Source organism: Triturus cristatus, chromosome 8 (assembly GCF_964204655.1).
Source record: "Triturus cristatus chromosome 8, aTriCri1.1, whole genome shotgun sequence".
In the NCBI taxonomy this organism is placed as follows: domain Eukaryota; kingdom Metazoa; phylum Chordata; class Amphibia; order Caudata; family Salamandridae; genus Triturus; species Triturus cristatus.
The window spans coordinates 1,432,908,169-1,432,923,175 of NC_140591.1; the positions used below are offsets into that span (position 1 = coordinate 1,432,908,169).

The 15,007-nt window shown below is 46.3% G+C and overlaps 1 protein-coding gene across 3 annotated transcripts in view; it reads right to left on the reverse strand.

Annotated features, from left to right (window-relative positions):
- The window catches only part of ANKRD42 (ankyrin repeat domain 42), a 394,873-nt gene that overhangs the window by 204,253 nt on the left and 175,613 nt on the right, over window positions 1-15,007 (reverse strand). For all 3 annotated transcript variants that reach the window (XM_085620564.1, XM_085620566.1, XM_085620565.1), the window contains exon 4: window positions 12,198-12,317. In XM_085620564.1, the coding sequence (XP_085476690.1) occupies window positions 12,198-12,317 (120 nt within the window). The remainder of the gene's footprint in view (window positions 1-12,197; window positions 12,318-15,007) is intronic.

The window sequence follows — 15,007 nt, forward strand, 5'->3', positions numbered from 1 at the left end:
TTGGCGGTGGCGGAAAACTGTCATGTGATCAGCCCAAGGTGCGGACATTGCGACCAACAAATTACAATGGACCCACAGAGGCCATTTTCCGTCCACCGGCGTCTGTCAGGCTCCGCACGTTTCTAGCGTACGCAAGGGTGGCAGATGAGCCAACAGGGCAGCACCAGTGTGCGGAAACACGTTCCGTCCACCAAGCAAATCACGATGTTGCAGACAGCCCTTCCCACCACCGCGTAAAAACCACCACGTTGCGGATGGCGGAAATACAACATCGGAGAGGAAGAGCCGATACAGTACCCATCTAAACCCATGGACCCACCATGGATCCTGCGCCACAGGCCTTCCCGCTGCACTACCGGCTGCACCTCCGGCAGACAAGACACCGCCGCGCTCAACAGCAGAGGTACGACCAAACATCTCCAAGTATGCAACCCCTGAACAACTACAACTCCCAGCAAGCGTGGCGGCAACGCTATGAATGTGGCAAGCTGCCAAATGCAAAGTGCGAGGCTCACCCAATCCCCATGAGTGACCCTCGGTGCCCCCGAAGGTAATTGGAACCAATGACGAGCCTCACAGTTGCAGAGCGCACACACCGCAACACCAAAACATGGACGCCGAAGGCACCCATTGGCTGATGGCTCATCCGCATTGTGTGTGCCACACCCTGATGGCACGGTAGCTGCGAAAGCAACCCTGCAACTTTCAAGTGTGGTCAATGCATGTCATCGTTGCGAATGCCAGCTACCACGCATGCGAACACATACTGCATTTGCATCTGCGCACTGACTATTATATAACACATCACAACTCATTTTCCCAAAGTGACTGGTGCACCCCATGTGTAATGTTGTGGGGCACGAGGGCCCCATGCATATCGAGTAACCACACAGACACCGTACATGCATAGGAGAACTGGCCCAGGGCACGTGCGTAGGGACCCGTTTGTTGGCAGGGTCACATGTCCAGTGACGCCTGTGCTGGGTGGCTGTGGGGCGAGGGGGGTAAGTTAGCTCTCTGGGAGTGGCTGGCACATCAGAACAACTAGAACAGTGACCAGCTGGTCACTACACTGTGAAGGGATGAGAGAGTGGGACCCGTGAGCCAAGTCTTCACACACATGGAATGTCCAAGGAAAGGAGAGTGAAATTACATACATCCCCATGCCTAGTGGCCGGCATGGACTGAAATGAGGGCAGTAGTAAAAAAGGACAAAGGTCTCCCGCACCGTACCAATGTTGTGTAATGAAACATCTAACCTGTGAACCACGCTTGAATATCCCTTGACATCTGACTGGCGTCTCTTGGCCAGGGGTCAAATTATGAAGGGTCAGTGGCGTAGGCAGACAATCATAGGTGTCCACTGTCTGCAAATCAGACATACTTGTAATCCCTAGCACACCCAACACACGTACTGGTGTGGCATGCAGCATGCCTAGCTGCCACTGCCTGTAAATGTCCCCACACACGTCAGTCAGTGCTTCTCCAGACCAAACGCCACAAAAATTCTGCCCACCAGTATGGATGACATGTGATTACCACAACTTGAAATCCTCATTGGCTCACGCGACATTCCTTGTTGACTGATGTACTTACATACTTGCATGACTGATTGACTCTGTACAATGTGTGCGTGATGTAAAGCACTGTTACACCCCACACTCATATCAGTAGCGCCATACAACAAATAAAATGCACATTACATGGAGAGATGAGGGGCGATGGACGAGGGTGGCAGAGACGGATTCTGAGGAGGAGGGCATGAGTGAGAGCATGAGGAGTGTCAGTTGCCTGATACTCACACCTCAGGAAACCTCCTCCTCCCATCAGGAGGACCTTCCAAGGAAAAACACACTTCTTGAGAGTGACAACATCTAGCAAGAGAATCTGGAAGGAAAGAATGTGTCTCCCTGGCCCTTGTGAAAATGAGGAGAGACAAAGTGGGGCCCTGAAGCAGGCCCGACGAGAGACATAAGTGACAACTCGGGCATGCAGTGGACCACCCAAATGCATCGTTCAACCACACAAGTAAAGATTCCTGGAGCTGGCCCTGCCTGGGAGGCATCTCAAATGTTGGTGGCAGCCATCGATGGCACACACATTGGCCTCGTACCACTACAGGCGAGTGAACCCGTCTCTAGGAACCAAAACTACCACCCCATCAACGTGCCAGTGGTCTGACAGGTGGAACAGATCATTGCACACGTGTGTGCAGAGTATCTGGGGTCGGCACATGACCACTACATCTGGTGGACGAGCAACATCACCCACACATGCCTAGTGACGATGACAGTGGTGAGGAAGAAGGCCTTGACCAGCATCTACAGCTCATTGTCAACTACTTCCGTTGAGTGATGCAACAATGAGCTACCATGACTGTGTCTGTTTTCCTTGCTGTCGTCTCACATACTCAGACAAATTTGCCTGAGATTCCGTACACATACTGGACTATGCGCCGGATTTGAAGACACATGCAAGCAGGGACTGAGCACCCAGAAGCACCACTATGCACAGAACACCACTGCCATACTGCCTCACTTGCTCCTGTACTCACTCTGAGCTATCCAAGCGCATGTACACAAACAGACAATTAGAAGACAAGAAACGTTTCCAAATCACAGTGTCAAAGCATCCGAAATACATGCCACAACCAGTTGTTAATGTATGAGTACTTAACCAGTAACCACAGTGACATATCCATTTCACAAGAAGCAAGATGTGGCATCAATGACCCCTCTGGACGTCGAACCACAAGCATATCCCCCCCACCCTTTGCAGGAAGGAGTCATATGGGATGTCCCTAGTCTACGGCCTTTGTCAGCAGAACCCAGTACCCAGACAATACATGGTGAGATTACACAACATTGGCTGTGTCGCACTCATCAATGGGTGGATGACCCTCCAAGTGTGGGGCATCTGGCCCGCATTCCCATGTCAATCAAAGGGGATCCATGTCCTCTAGCAGCTGTGAGACTTTGCTGATTTGGGGTACTCTGGCCTGAACAGAACAGAATGACAAGGGACAGGCTTTGACGACCATGGCCAGAATGTTCAGACAGTACTCCTGGACCGTGCAGTGAACAAGCTCTGCGGACATCTCTCATGTGACAGACATGTACGAAGGTACCTGCAGTGCACAACTCCTAAACAATGAAGTGGACAAACTGACCAAGTAAGACAAAATGAAATTGACCTCACAACGCCCCGACGTAGCGCTATGAAAGAAGCTAAATAGTGCGAATACCATGATATGTGCAAATACTGGGACAGACCTAACAGTCTAACAGTGTCTACATTGATATTCAGGGACTGTACAACAGCAAAAGCATGCCTGCCCTAGGTACCTGTGAAGAGCCGGAAAGCTATGTGCATATGTTTCCCTCTGTGGCATCTACATCTAAATGTAAGGTCCAAGGCTGGGCCCAGTCAGCATGTACAAACAAAAGGAGGCCGGATGGCCCCTTTACCTCGGCCAGGCTGGAAGTGAGAAAAGGCTCACTCGCTGCCTGCACATTGCTTCTGTGAATGGACAGCAGTCAACGTGCAGGTGCTGCTGAACGTTCCCAGGTATCTGGAGGGTACAGCGGGACAAGTTAAGCATTTCCATGTGGAGACCAACGTCCTGGCAGGGGGGACGGCTTCCACCCCGTGCAAAAAGGGGGGCGCCGTGTACCTTCGTGCACCCCCGACTCGAGCCCTGTGTACTTGCAAAACAACAACGCCATGTACTCTCTGTGCGCTACAGCTACATCATGAAAGCCAGACGACAATGTCCACGACGGTCAACTGACAGCCTTCCCTTGCTCCGGTCTGTGGTACTAAGATAAACAGACCGCAGAGCACAGCACAGTCCAAGCCAATGCAGACAGGTCCAAAGTCTGAGAGCTGGTTGCCAATCCCTGTCAAGAGGCGTGAAGAAGGGAAACGATGATTGCATTAGTCACCGACAGTTCCGCTTGCTGTGAAGTAGTTACGAATCCAAGAAGGCACAGGCAGCTTCGAAGGCAATCAGTTCCAAGAGACGATCCAGTTCATCTTCAGCGAAGAGGACCGCTATCCATTCCAGCAGAATGAAGGAACAGATGTGCTCCTCGCACCACGAGGTTGCAAGGTGCATCCCATCGCAAACTGGGAGAGGTTCGATGTAGGCATTGCACAGGTGCCATTGCGCAGACGCACAGACGCAGCTGTCAGCCTGTCTGGCACATTGTAAGGCATCCCATAAACGTGTCTCACCAAAGCAGTCTTGCATGTGGACCACCAAAGGAGTCATCCACAGCTCATGATCCAGTTCAGCAAGGGATGTTACTGAAAGGCAGACATCCATGGCCCCCTCAAACAGACATCTTCTGCAGGAGAAGACGGGTTGCACGCAGGTGAAATATGTATGGCCGAACGTTAGCCTATAACTGATGCCCAGCACAGCCAGTGGGACACATCCAAAGAGAAGCTGCATGCGGGCACGGTACAGTTGCAAGTGACTGGGCTCTGCCTGCCACACTGGATGGTCAGAAATGGAGTGAGAGCAATCTCAGAACCTGCGCTCAGCTGTACAGCCAAACTTATGACCAGAAAGAGCGAAATGCAGAGTGCTAATTGAAGGACTGACGTCCGGAGGTACTCCCGGTAAAGCATGGGAGGAAGGGACAAGGCCAGAGCCCACAAATATGATAAAAGTGTGCAATGGCCTTCAGTATCAGACGCTATCAATACTCTGTGTCTCAGTTCACCTTGGAAATAGTGGGCGAGTCGTGTTCAGCATTGGCTGAATCGCGCGAGTTGGTCAAGACACCTGGTATCCGAAGGTCTTCGGGCTGGTGTGGGAGCGACTACTTGTCCAAACAGAGGCCCATTGTGCAGCTTTGCTGGTATATACCGAGAAGAACATTGCCGTCATCAGAAGCAAAACTGGTCTTAGTTCCTGTTGCGAAAAAAGTCAATTGGGTTGGACGAAGGTTTCTAGTGGGAGCAGCCAAAGCGTGGAATGACCTCCCTTTACATCTCAGATGCACAACAAAACTTCTGGATTTTAGGAAGGCCTTGAAAACATGGTTATTCACGCATTAAAGACCAGCTGAACCCACCCATGCTCAGGCCACTGCAGGACATCACATACAGCGCCAGGACACCTTCGGGTAGCAGTTGCGCTCTATAAGTGCCAATAACATTAACATGCACACTCATGGTACTATGCTTTAGCTGTGGGAATGTGAGGCCACGATTGACTATCCACAATCACTTTTGGGGGAGTTAGCAGAACATTGGCACAGAAAGAACACGTTGTGCAACTGTTACCATATGCATAATGCCTGGCCTGTGCACGCAGGAGGGGCCATGTAGGCCCTCCTCACCTGGACAGACCAGGGACTGTGCATCCGAGGCTTCACCTTCCGGGGAGTGGGGGGGGGCTGGCTGGGCTTGTCCATGGCACGGTAGCCTTCTGTTGCTATCGAGTCACCTTTCGGATTTAGGTCACTTTTGTCAGCATGTTCTGCACACAGCATAACTTAGCTGTTCATGTTTGCCACATTTGAATTGAGGTGACATGAATTTTGCCTTTGCTTTCATGTCAGTAAGTCATCAGTCGCACATGCTGTTGGTGTACATACAGGCCTTTCAGTGGGACGGTTCTCACCGGTGCAGTGCACCATCCCTTTTTCTGAGTGTGCCTCGGTACGGGTCTCTTTCATGCTCTGTTTTTTGCCCTACAGGCGGTCTGTCCTTTCTGCTGAAATGCATAGCCAGCAGGCACATTGATGTGCGCATGGTCACACGCCTCACTTCCCACTGGTGGAGTAGTTACGCATGACGTCATGCCAGGTGAGCGTTGTGGGGAAGTGTAATCAATTGTGGATTAGTTTTGTCTCGGGAAATCACTCCTTTGGAGACTCATGAGCAGCATCATCCTTGTGGTGTAGTCTGGCTTTTAAGTGTAAGATTGTACAACTTTAGATGCAAGCCATAGTTGCAGCTTCCTTATCTTATGCAACTGACAGACATTGCCAAGGCCAGTAGTCCAGAGTTGTAGTAGGTATCATGTTCCTTGTTGTCTCATGTATCTGGGTGCAATGGCAGTGACAGGAAAATGCTAGTGCTGTAGCCCAATCTGCTAAGACCAGATTAATGTCTGAGGTTTTTGGGACATGCCCTTAATTATGTTGTCCAGGCTCCTTTGAGGGACAACCCCAGTTTTTTCCATCCCCCTTAAAGCCATGGGTACCTACATTGCTCGTTATCGATGTGACATGGATAAAGGACCAAATTCATATGTGCTGATGTAGAATTTTCGAGGACATGTCCTCTAGTACTGACATTTTGCTCATCCGATTCAGTTAATGCTTGGACATTTATGTCTTTTCTATGTGTATCTGACTACTCTGCCACCACTTCATGGTTTGTATTATGCTTTTTGTGGTTGCCTTCTGTGTTTTTGTGATGTTCGACAGAGTTTCCATGCATGTGTTGTGTTGTTCCGAGTTTTTCTGCTTTGAGGCAATGGGATTTACACATAGTTTTTTTCTGGTCGCGTCCTTGTATTCTGCTTTTCCGTTGCATGTACCTTCATCAATGATACTGTGAATCATGTGGCCTCTGGATGGATTTCTCTGTATGTGCAGGGCCTAGTAACTGATGGGGGTTTCCAGAGTTGGCTACGAAGTGCGGGATGTGGGGTTCATTTGGCTCCATGCTGTTTGTGAGGGGAGACAGAGGGCCATGTGGGGGTTGTGGTGTTGCTGTCAGGGCTCGGCATCCGCCTCCCCAGTCAGATGGCTAGCTACCTGTTGGGAGGCACAGTCAACGGTGTTAGCTGCCACATGGCTGTGGGGTGGGGAGGGTGAGCCATGCTGTTTGGGAGGGAGGCCAGGGTGAATGAGCTGACCACCTACCTGTGAGGTTGAACTGATTGAGGAAATGCTGTTCTTGTGACTCATTCATATTGTAAGCGTGCATTCCACATGAGTTTGATGTGGTCAGGCGATTGGGGCTTACATGTTGTGCGCAACGGTGTATTGTGATCATTTTGTTGGGACTTACCAGCCTCCAGCCACCCCACGATTCCTATGAGACTCGCTGGATGCATTATGGCAGGCACCTTCTCATCCCAATACAGGGAAGGTTGGTGGTGGAATGGGAGGGCCGCCACTAGTACTCTGTGCCGCCGCGTGGTTCCTCTGGGCCGGAAGCTTGTTCCTGATGTCACGCACAGTGTGTAAGGGGGTCCCTACAAACTTGTATTTGCTGTGGATCCTTGCCCACATCTGATTCTTGCCCACAGGTGGGGTGTGTTGGACCAGGTGCAAGGAAAAATGTGGTTCTGCCCTGATTGCCTCTTCTACCATCACTTTCAACTCTGAGTCAGTGAAGTTGGGCATTTTCTTGTGGGTCATGGTGCAAATGAATGAGGGGAGCAGGGTACAAGGTAATGGTGGAGATATGTGTAGTGTAGTAGATGTGTAGTGTGTGAGGTGTGTGGGTGTGAGTGGTGTTGTGTGGAGATAGGTGGGTGTGATGTTGTGCAGAGTGAGTCAATTGTGGTCAGCTTGTGGTCTCGGCTTGTGGTTTGCAGAGGCAGAGGATGCTGGTCCAGGTAGGGGTTTGTTGTCATCTGTGGTGTATGGGTGTGTCCACATGGGTGACGACCTCTTCCATGCTGCGCATGGCTTTCCTTACCAGGAGAAAGTTGCGGGGTGTCATTGTGTCGTGTGTGTTGTGATTGAGGGTGGCAGGAAGTACAGGCACACTTCGGCGTTATTGTGGGGTTGGTTTCGCCCGCCATTCATTTGGCCTGTGTGCGTGCGATGCTGTCAGATGGCAGTGCTCGGTCCGCCAGCTCCGCATTCTCATTGTAATTGGCCGTGCGGTCATGCCGCGGCAGGAGCGGGGTTTTCGAGCTGCTTTCCCCGGCCGCGGTGGTCGGATTTGCAGCTTTTCCGACCGTGGTGAACGGTGTTTTGTGACATCCATCCGCCGCGGTCTGATTTTGCGTACGTTGCATCGTAATTTGACCAACGGACATGCTGCGTCCCACGTGGGGTGATTTTTTCTGACACTATGGCAGACGGACGGCTTTTCTGTCCGTCATCATAATGGCCCCTTAATTGCTAAACTATCCCCTAGAATAGTGGACTTCTACAATGCTTAGCCCTCCTCTACCCCATACCCTGGGGCAAAATGTTTTGCAGTCAGGCTTCCCTCCTACTTTTGAAGGATGGAGATGGAGTTGAGGGTAAAAAAGGTTACTGAATCGTTGACACATTGGGAATTGCATTACAGGAAAAGCCCCATCCAGGTCCCCTCATCAAACCTCCATCCAGAACTCCTCATCAAAGTTACATCCTGACCCTTCTCAGCAAAGTCCTACCCAAAACTCTCAGCAAATTACCTCAAGAGTCACTCTGTAAAGCGCTCACCTAGACATACTCTACAAAACCCCATCGCCCTCAACAAAGCCCTTTCTCAACTTACTCTGCAAAGCACCTCCCAGACCCTCCTTCAAAGACCTGCCCAGATCTCATTGTAACAGCACCATTCAGATATCCTTTAACAAAGTCCTATCCAGGCACCCCTCCACAAGAGAATATGTAGGCCCTCTTAATAATAAAACATCCAGAGCCCTTTTTCAAAACCCCATCTAGATCTCCTTTTATAAGCCCCATCTAAAATAACCCACTTGAATGTTTTTTTTCAAAACACTGCTGAAAAGTCCCATTGTTATGCCTTCTTTAAAGCCGCAACACATCCTCAGACCCCCTACAGACACATATGAAAAGACCCCTAGACAGCTGTATCATTGCACCCTTACAAATCTCTATCCACACACCATTAACAAACTCTCATCCAAATAGTTTTCCCTCCTTTCTCCTTCTGCAAAGACCCAGCCAGACATACACTCCAAAACTCCATCAATATTCCACTACAAACCCCATTCAGACCATCTCTGCAAAGACCTCTCTGGACTCATCTAAAAGTTCTAACCTCTCTACCTTGTTCTGCAAAGCCCATTTCAGATATCCTCTCTGACGCCTGAATCCATCACTTCTGCAAACATCCATCGAGGTAACTAGTGTCCCCTTTATTAAAACCACATTAAAGTGCCTTTCAAATCTCCCTCTAAACTCTCATATCTAGAACCCCATTTTGAAATCGCAATACCCCTTTTCCTCTGGAAAGCCTCATTGGTTCCTATTCTTGAAAGACAAATTATGTACCTCTTTAAAGACCAGTAACCCTTTAACACCCCTACCCTGTCTCAGTCCCCAAACCATGGGCCCTCTCGAAATTCCTAACAACCCCCCTCCTTACAAAAGTCCTATCAAATCCTCTCTGAACAAGTCATAGCCAGTGTCCCCTTTTGAAGCCATAGTTACCAATGCTTCCCAGGCCCATGTATGACTTGCAGCACAATTCAGTTTTTTTATTTTGTATTCTGGGACTTGTAGATTAACATTAATCCCACGTGCTAGTGAATAAGGCCTGAATAGGCATGTCCTAAGCATTGGAAAAATATGGGATTTACGAACTTTCAGTTTTAAAAAAATGAAAAAAGATGTGATGAATTTATGGAATGAACAAATGATTTAAAAAAATGGAATACTGGATAAAAAGTGGAGTCCTCTGCACTTTCTTGGCTGTGCTGTTGGAATAATCCCACAGATACCATAATGTGCTGTGTTTTACTGCAAAATAGTCTAAGAATTCTGCAGACAGCTAAAACAATGTATTGCAGTGATGTTTCTTGCGAGAATGCTAGGGCTTCCCTCAACGTCCTTGCTTCCTCACTGAGTTTCTAAGGATTTTCATGCACTGGCGATTCGTTCTATAATTAAGAGCGAATCATCTGAAATATATGCCCAGCTACTTTCAGAAAAAAGACAAAAACACACAACGCCAAAGGTAGGCTAAATAATCAATAGAAACCTGAATCACGTTTCATTTTTGTGGAACTCAAGCACCCAGGTGGTGGGGGTACACCTGCACCCATGCCCTCACTTTAGGTTATTCCCGACATTCTCACCGGAGGTAAATGCCACAGTCGGTTTCAGATGTATAAGGAAACACTGCTAAGGGGGGAACTATCACAAAGTCCTCTGCCAACTAGACTCTTTATTAGCAAATATCTTAATGGTGACTCAGTGGGGGGGGATCTACCATTTTTTCAAACTAAATCCTAGAAAAGAATCTGACATTCTGCCAAATTCTTTAAGAATTAAAGTGAATGAGCTGAAATGTTCCAAAGTAAAAGGTTCACCCTGATAGCCCACCCTCTGTGCATGTGACCATGGGATTTTTATTGACTCACATAGACCTTGAATCTCTAGTTTCTAAAAACAATTTTTAATTTTTTTTATTTAAAGATCCTGCGTAAGATTCTTTTTTATCTCGATACAAAATACAGAAACCTAGAAGTTGTGGCCATGATTCAATCGAGGTTGGATTACACCAACACCATTCTTTTAGATGCATAAAATTGCCCACCTTCATCTTTTCAAAATGCAGTAGCGTGTCTGCTCTGCAGGCCAAGGAAATTTGATCAAATGTCACTCATCATCAGGAAACTGCACAGAAATGTCATGCCTTTAAAGCCCTGAGGATAATACACAAATCCTTCTTCTGCAATAAACTGGACTTCATGGCCAGAAATAGTTTTTCCAGATAAGTCAAGAAGATAACTATGTTCCGAAAACAAGTTTTTACTTCAGATCCCGAGAGTGAGAACTTTTACTTTCAGATATAGGGCCGTCTCAGTGACATCGGCTAAGCTGTGGAATTCTATTTCCCGTTGCTAATGGTCAAGTATCTTTACTAAAGTTTAAGAAGTCTGAAAAATGTATCTTTTTAATGTGTAATTGTGGTTTCAGGTATTACAAGCCAGCATTTTAAATGCCAGTTTTCCAGTGATTAGTTATCACCAAGAACATTTGGTGATTGAACACTTATATAAATACTATACCAATATCCAGAATCACCTTCTCCTAAAAGAGAAGTGAGGTTTTGCTACCAAGATTTCTATAGCACTATATTGCCAACAGAATAGCTCTAAAGTGCTGTTGTGTGTGCCTTTCAGACCCTGGTCTCAACGATTCTGTTGAAGACCAAAGTTTGTTTTCTGAGCAGTTGAGCTGAATGAATAGTAGTAGTGTGTGGTTAATATGTTGCTGTCATGTATAGGTGTGGGGTATGTGTAATGTAATGGTTATTGTCGTTTACTGTGTAGTCTTGGACGTCTGCCAATTCAGGCATGCACCATGTGGGAAGATGCGTCTTTGGCAATTGAGAGTATAACACCTTGTTGAGTCCCACAGTATTGCTTCAAACAAGACTTGAGGTGTAGTGTTTGGTAGTAATTACAGTGATGCTAAAGCCCAATACAGACTCTAAAAGCATGATTCATATAGGCCTCGCTTACTAATTTGGATAACAAAGTACTGCTAAAAGTAATTGGAAATATGATTGTTCCTACTATGTGAACATTTTGACCTGGCAGGATTTATTCCAAATAGATCCACCTGCTACAAATCGAGGAGATTGTTCCACGCACTACATGGAGTAACTGAGAAGTTGGGGGTAGTAGTGGCAACGCTTGATGCTAAAAAAGCAGTTGACTCTATCAACTTCTGCAGATGTTATCAGAGTTTACATTTGGCCCCTGACATAATCAAAATGATAAAACTGCTTTACACAAAAGCTGACCCAAACATGGATGCCAGTGGTGTCCTGTGTGCTGAACTCTCTACGCAGTGTACTTCTTTTAGTGCACTGTATAGCGAGACAACTTCCTTCAATGAATTCCTGTAATCATGTGGAAATTTATGGAGAAGTTTGCAGATGTAATAAAATTGATATTGAAAGTAGGAAACAGTCTAGTTAGAGGCAGGGGCAATGATCACCACAGTACTATAGATGAGGACCATTCAAGTCCTATAACTTCTCAGGTCCTTGTGCTGGATACAGCACCACTCCCGCAGAGGGTTCAAACTTCAATATAGAGAAAGGATTGATGCGGAGGAGGTGGAATCGGGTATCCCACTCTGTGCAGAAAGTATACTGGTATTCCATGGAACAATATAAACCAATTCTGGATATTACTGATTTATTTGGTGCAGTCGTAGGCCTCAAAACCAACAAGGCTTAATCAGTTTAAATGCTGAAAAAGAAAACCTTTACAATGAACTGAAAATAAACAAATTAATACTTACCACCCCACTGCGAAGAATGGTCTGCAAAGTGAATGAATGTCCATGAGCGGCAGCAAGGTGTGATGGAGTGCAGTCCCGATCATCCTTTGCTGTTAGGTTGGCACCATTAGTTATAAGAGCCTACAAAAAAGAGCATTTGTACGGTTTTTCTTAGTGCAAACTACAAACGAGCCATTGCTGTACAATACTGTATGTACTACAGGCTATAACTCAAAATGTGCCGCCCTGCATCTAACGTAGACCTGGTCTGTATGATGTTATGACAATGCACACATTTAATTGGAAACTAAAAATCTAAACGTTTTAAATATGTGAACACCTGTTTGGAGTTTTATGTCTTTCAAATCATTTTCGAAATTTCTTCATGCCATATTTCAGTTTTTGACATTTTCTCACAAGACTCACAGTCCACAGGCAAAAGAAAGCCAAGGAGATACCGGACAAGCAGTTGCTGAATTGTTCGTGCCCTTGAAGCAGAGTGGTCAGCATTTGATAATATTATTATGGGGACCCACACTTTCTTATGACTGCTTCATATACATCAAATAATTAATCGTGAACAAGTAGTCATCCTCTTATGATAATGTCTAAAAAGACTGAAACATACTGCTAAGATTCTGTGTAAAAGATCCTGGAAAGTCCTACGTTTAGAATCTGGTATAAATGCATGGATTGCCTAACAGGTACATTTGGCATGCAAATAATATTTTTTTATGTTAAGAGTGACGCCTAAAAATGGAGGATGGGTGGATTACTTGAATTAATCTTAGGCACTGGTAATTACTCTGAGCCACAATCCAGTACATTTTTTTGCCCACCATGGCAGCTCAGACAGGAAACAGCCATATGAAAATCAGCCTTGTTCCTGCTCTGATAGGGATTCATTTTGATTGAGCATAGACTCATTGCTAAGCCTGGGACTCATAATCAATGGCTCCAAGTCAGACCTAACTAACCCCAGTTCAATTTACAGGCCTGGATTCCGAGGTGCACATTACTGGGACAATTGTACCATTACCACCGGATAAAATCACCCCAGTACTGTGCAATGATGAGTACAACCCCATGGATGGGAAATTACTGTGCAGGGCTGATTCCTACAGTCGTAAAACTACAAGTAATCCTCTATTCCATGTGGTTCTACCACATACATTTACCACCTGCTTTGAGCAGGTGATAAATATAGTGCAGGTCTGCAGACGGAGAGTGGAAGGAGGGGTAAAAGGTGAGTTAAGGGCAAGGTGTTTTTCTTATGGGGTACATCACTGTATGGTCCCCACAGTTAGAAAACAAAACGTGGAATCTGGCTGAAATTACTGGCCAGAAAAATCATGTTGGATTCTCTCATACTCTGTAAAACTGGGCGAGTAAACCAAACTTCTTATAATCCTGAAGAATGAAAATTAACTCATTAAACCATGCATAAATGTTGTTCCACATTACTTATACTTATGGCCTTGAAGTTCCCGGGGTTCCAGATCAACTTCCAGTCTGAAACCCCTCAGTTAGCAGCCTCCAAAATAAAGTGGACCAAAAAGGAGCTGAGTTCAAATCTGACCAAGGACATAATTTCTTCGAGGATCATTGCAAGAATCATGGGATTACTCTCATCCTCTAGTCAAGCGATATCTTTTGGGCCCATGTACTATAGGGCCCTCAAGAGATTGAAGATCCAAAACCTCAGGAATGGTCTATCATAGTCAGGCCCTCTTCCTGTTTCAGAGGAGGCCAGACAGGAACTATGCTGTTGGCAGTCCCACATGAAAACGGGGAATGGCTGAGCCATATTTGCATCAACTCCAAACTTGGTGATAGAGTCTGATGTCAGCAGTCTTGAATGTGTCCAGATGTGGTATTTTTTCCGTCAGAGGAACCTGGTAAGAAAAGAACTGGAAATGCACTTAAATTGCCTAAAACATTTGTTGGGGTTTTTTTCTAGTGAAAAAACTGAATTAATTGTTGTGTGTTGCAGAAGATGGACATCTCAGTAGGTTGTTACATCAACAACTTTGGGGGCACTAATTCAAAGGTTCTGGTGGGCCGAGTGATAGACTTTTGGCATCATTGCCTTCGTTGCAGGATCTCCATGGCAGTGGAATATTTACCTGGGAGGAGCAATCTGGTAGCAGACTAGACCTCCAGGAATCTCAAGAATTTGCAAATGAAAACTGGATTGAATTTGGTTTTATTTTCTGATGAAACTTTGAGGTCCTTAGTTTGTTTTGTTGCTACATACCTGTTTGCCTCCCAGCTGGCATATCAACTGCCTTGGCCTTGCTTTTACAGTTGGAGACCAGATACATCAGCAAAGCAACTGATGTTTTTGTACAGGATTGACTGTCTGGTCTCCATTCTTTTTTCCCCTTATTTGTTGTGACTCATGTGTCATATATCAAGCATCAACAAGCAAAACTAGTCATAGTAATTCCCTAATGGAGATCTCAAGTGTGGTTCCTGGTCTTTCTGAAATCAACATGTGCTCATCCAATCCTATTTTCCTCGTCTCAGTACCTTCTAATAAGTCAGTTAGGCCTTCCTCATCCCTTTGTGCTATCAGATAAACTTCATTTGATAGCATGGAGACATTTGTGGAAAGACGATAAGTTCAGGGACTTTTGAGACAATCTTTGGAGTTCATTCTACAAGCCTGGGCCTCTGGTGCCAATCATATAATGAATCTGCATGGACAAGATGTACCAGTTGGTGTTGTGAATAGAGATTCAATTCTTTATGGACAGATGCGGTGAACATTACCAATTTCCTGACTGAATTAACTTCTTCAGGTTTCGCTTGCAGCACTATTAGTTCCT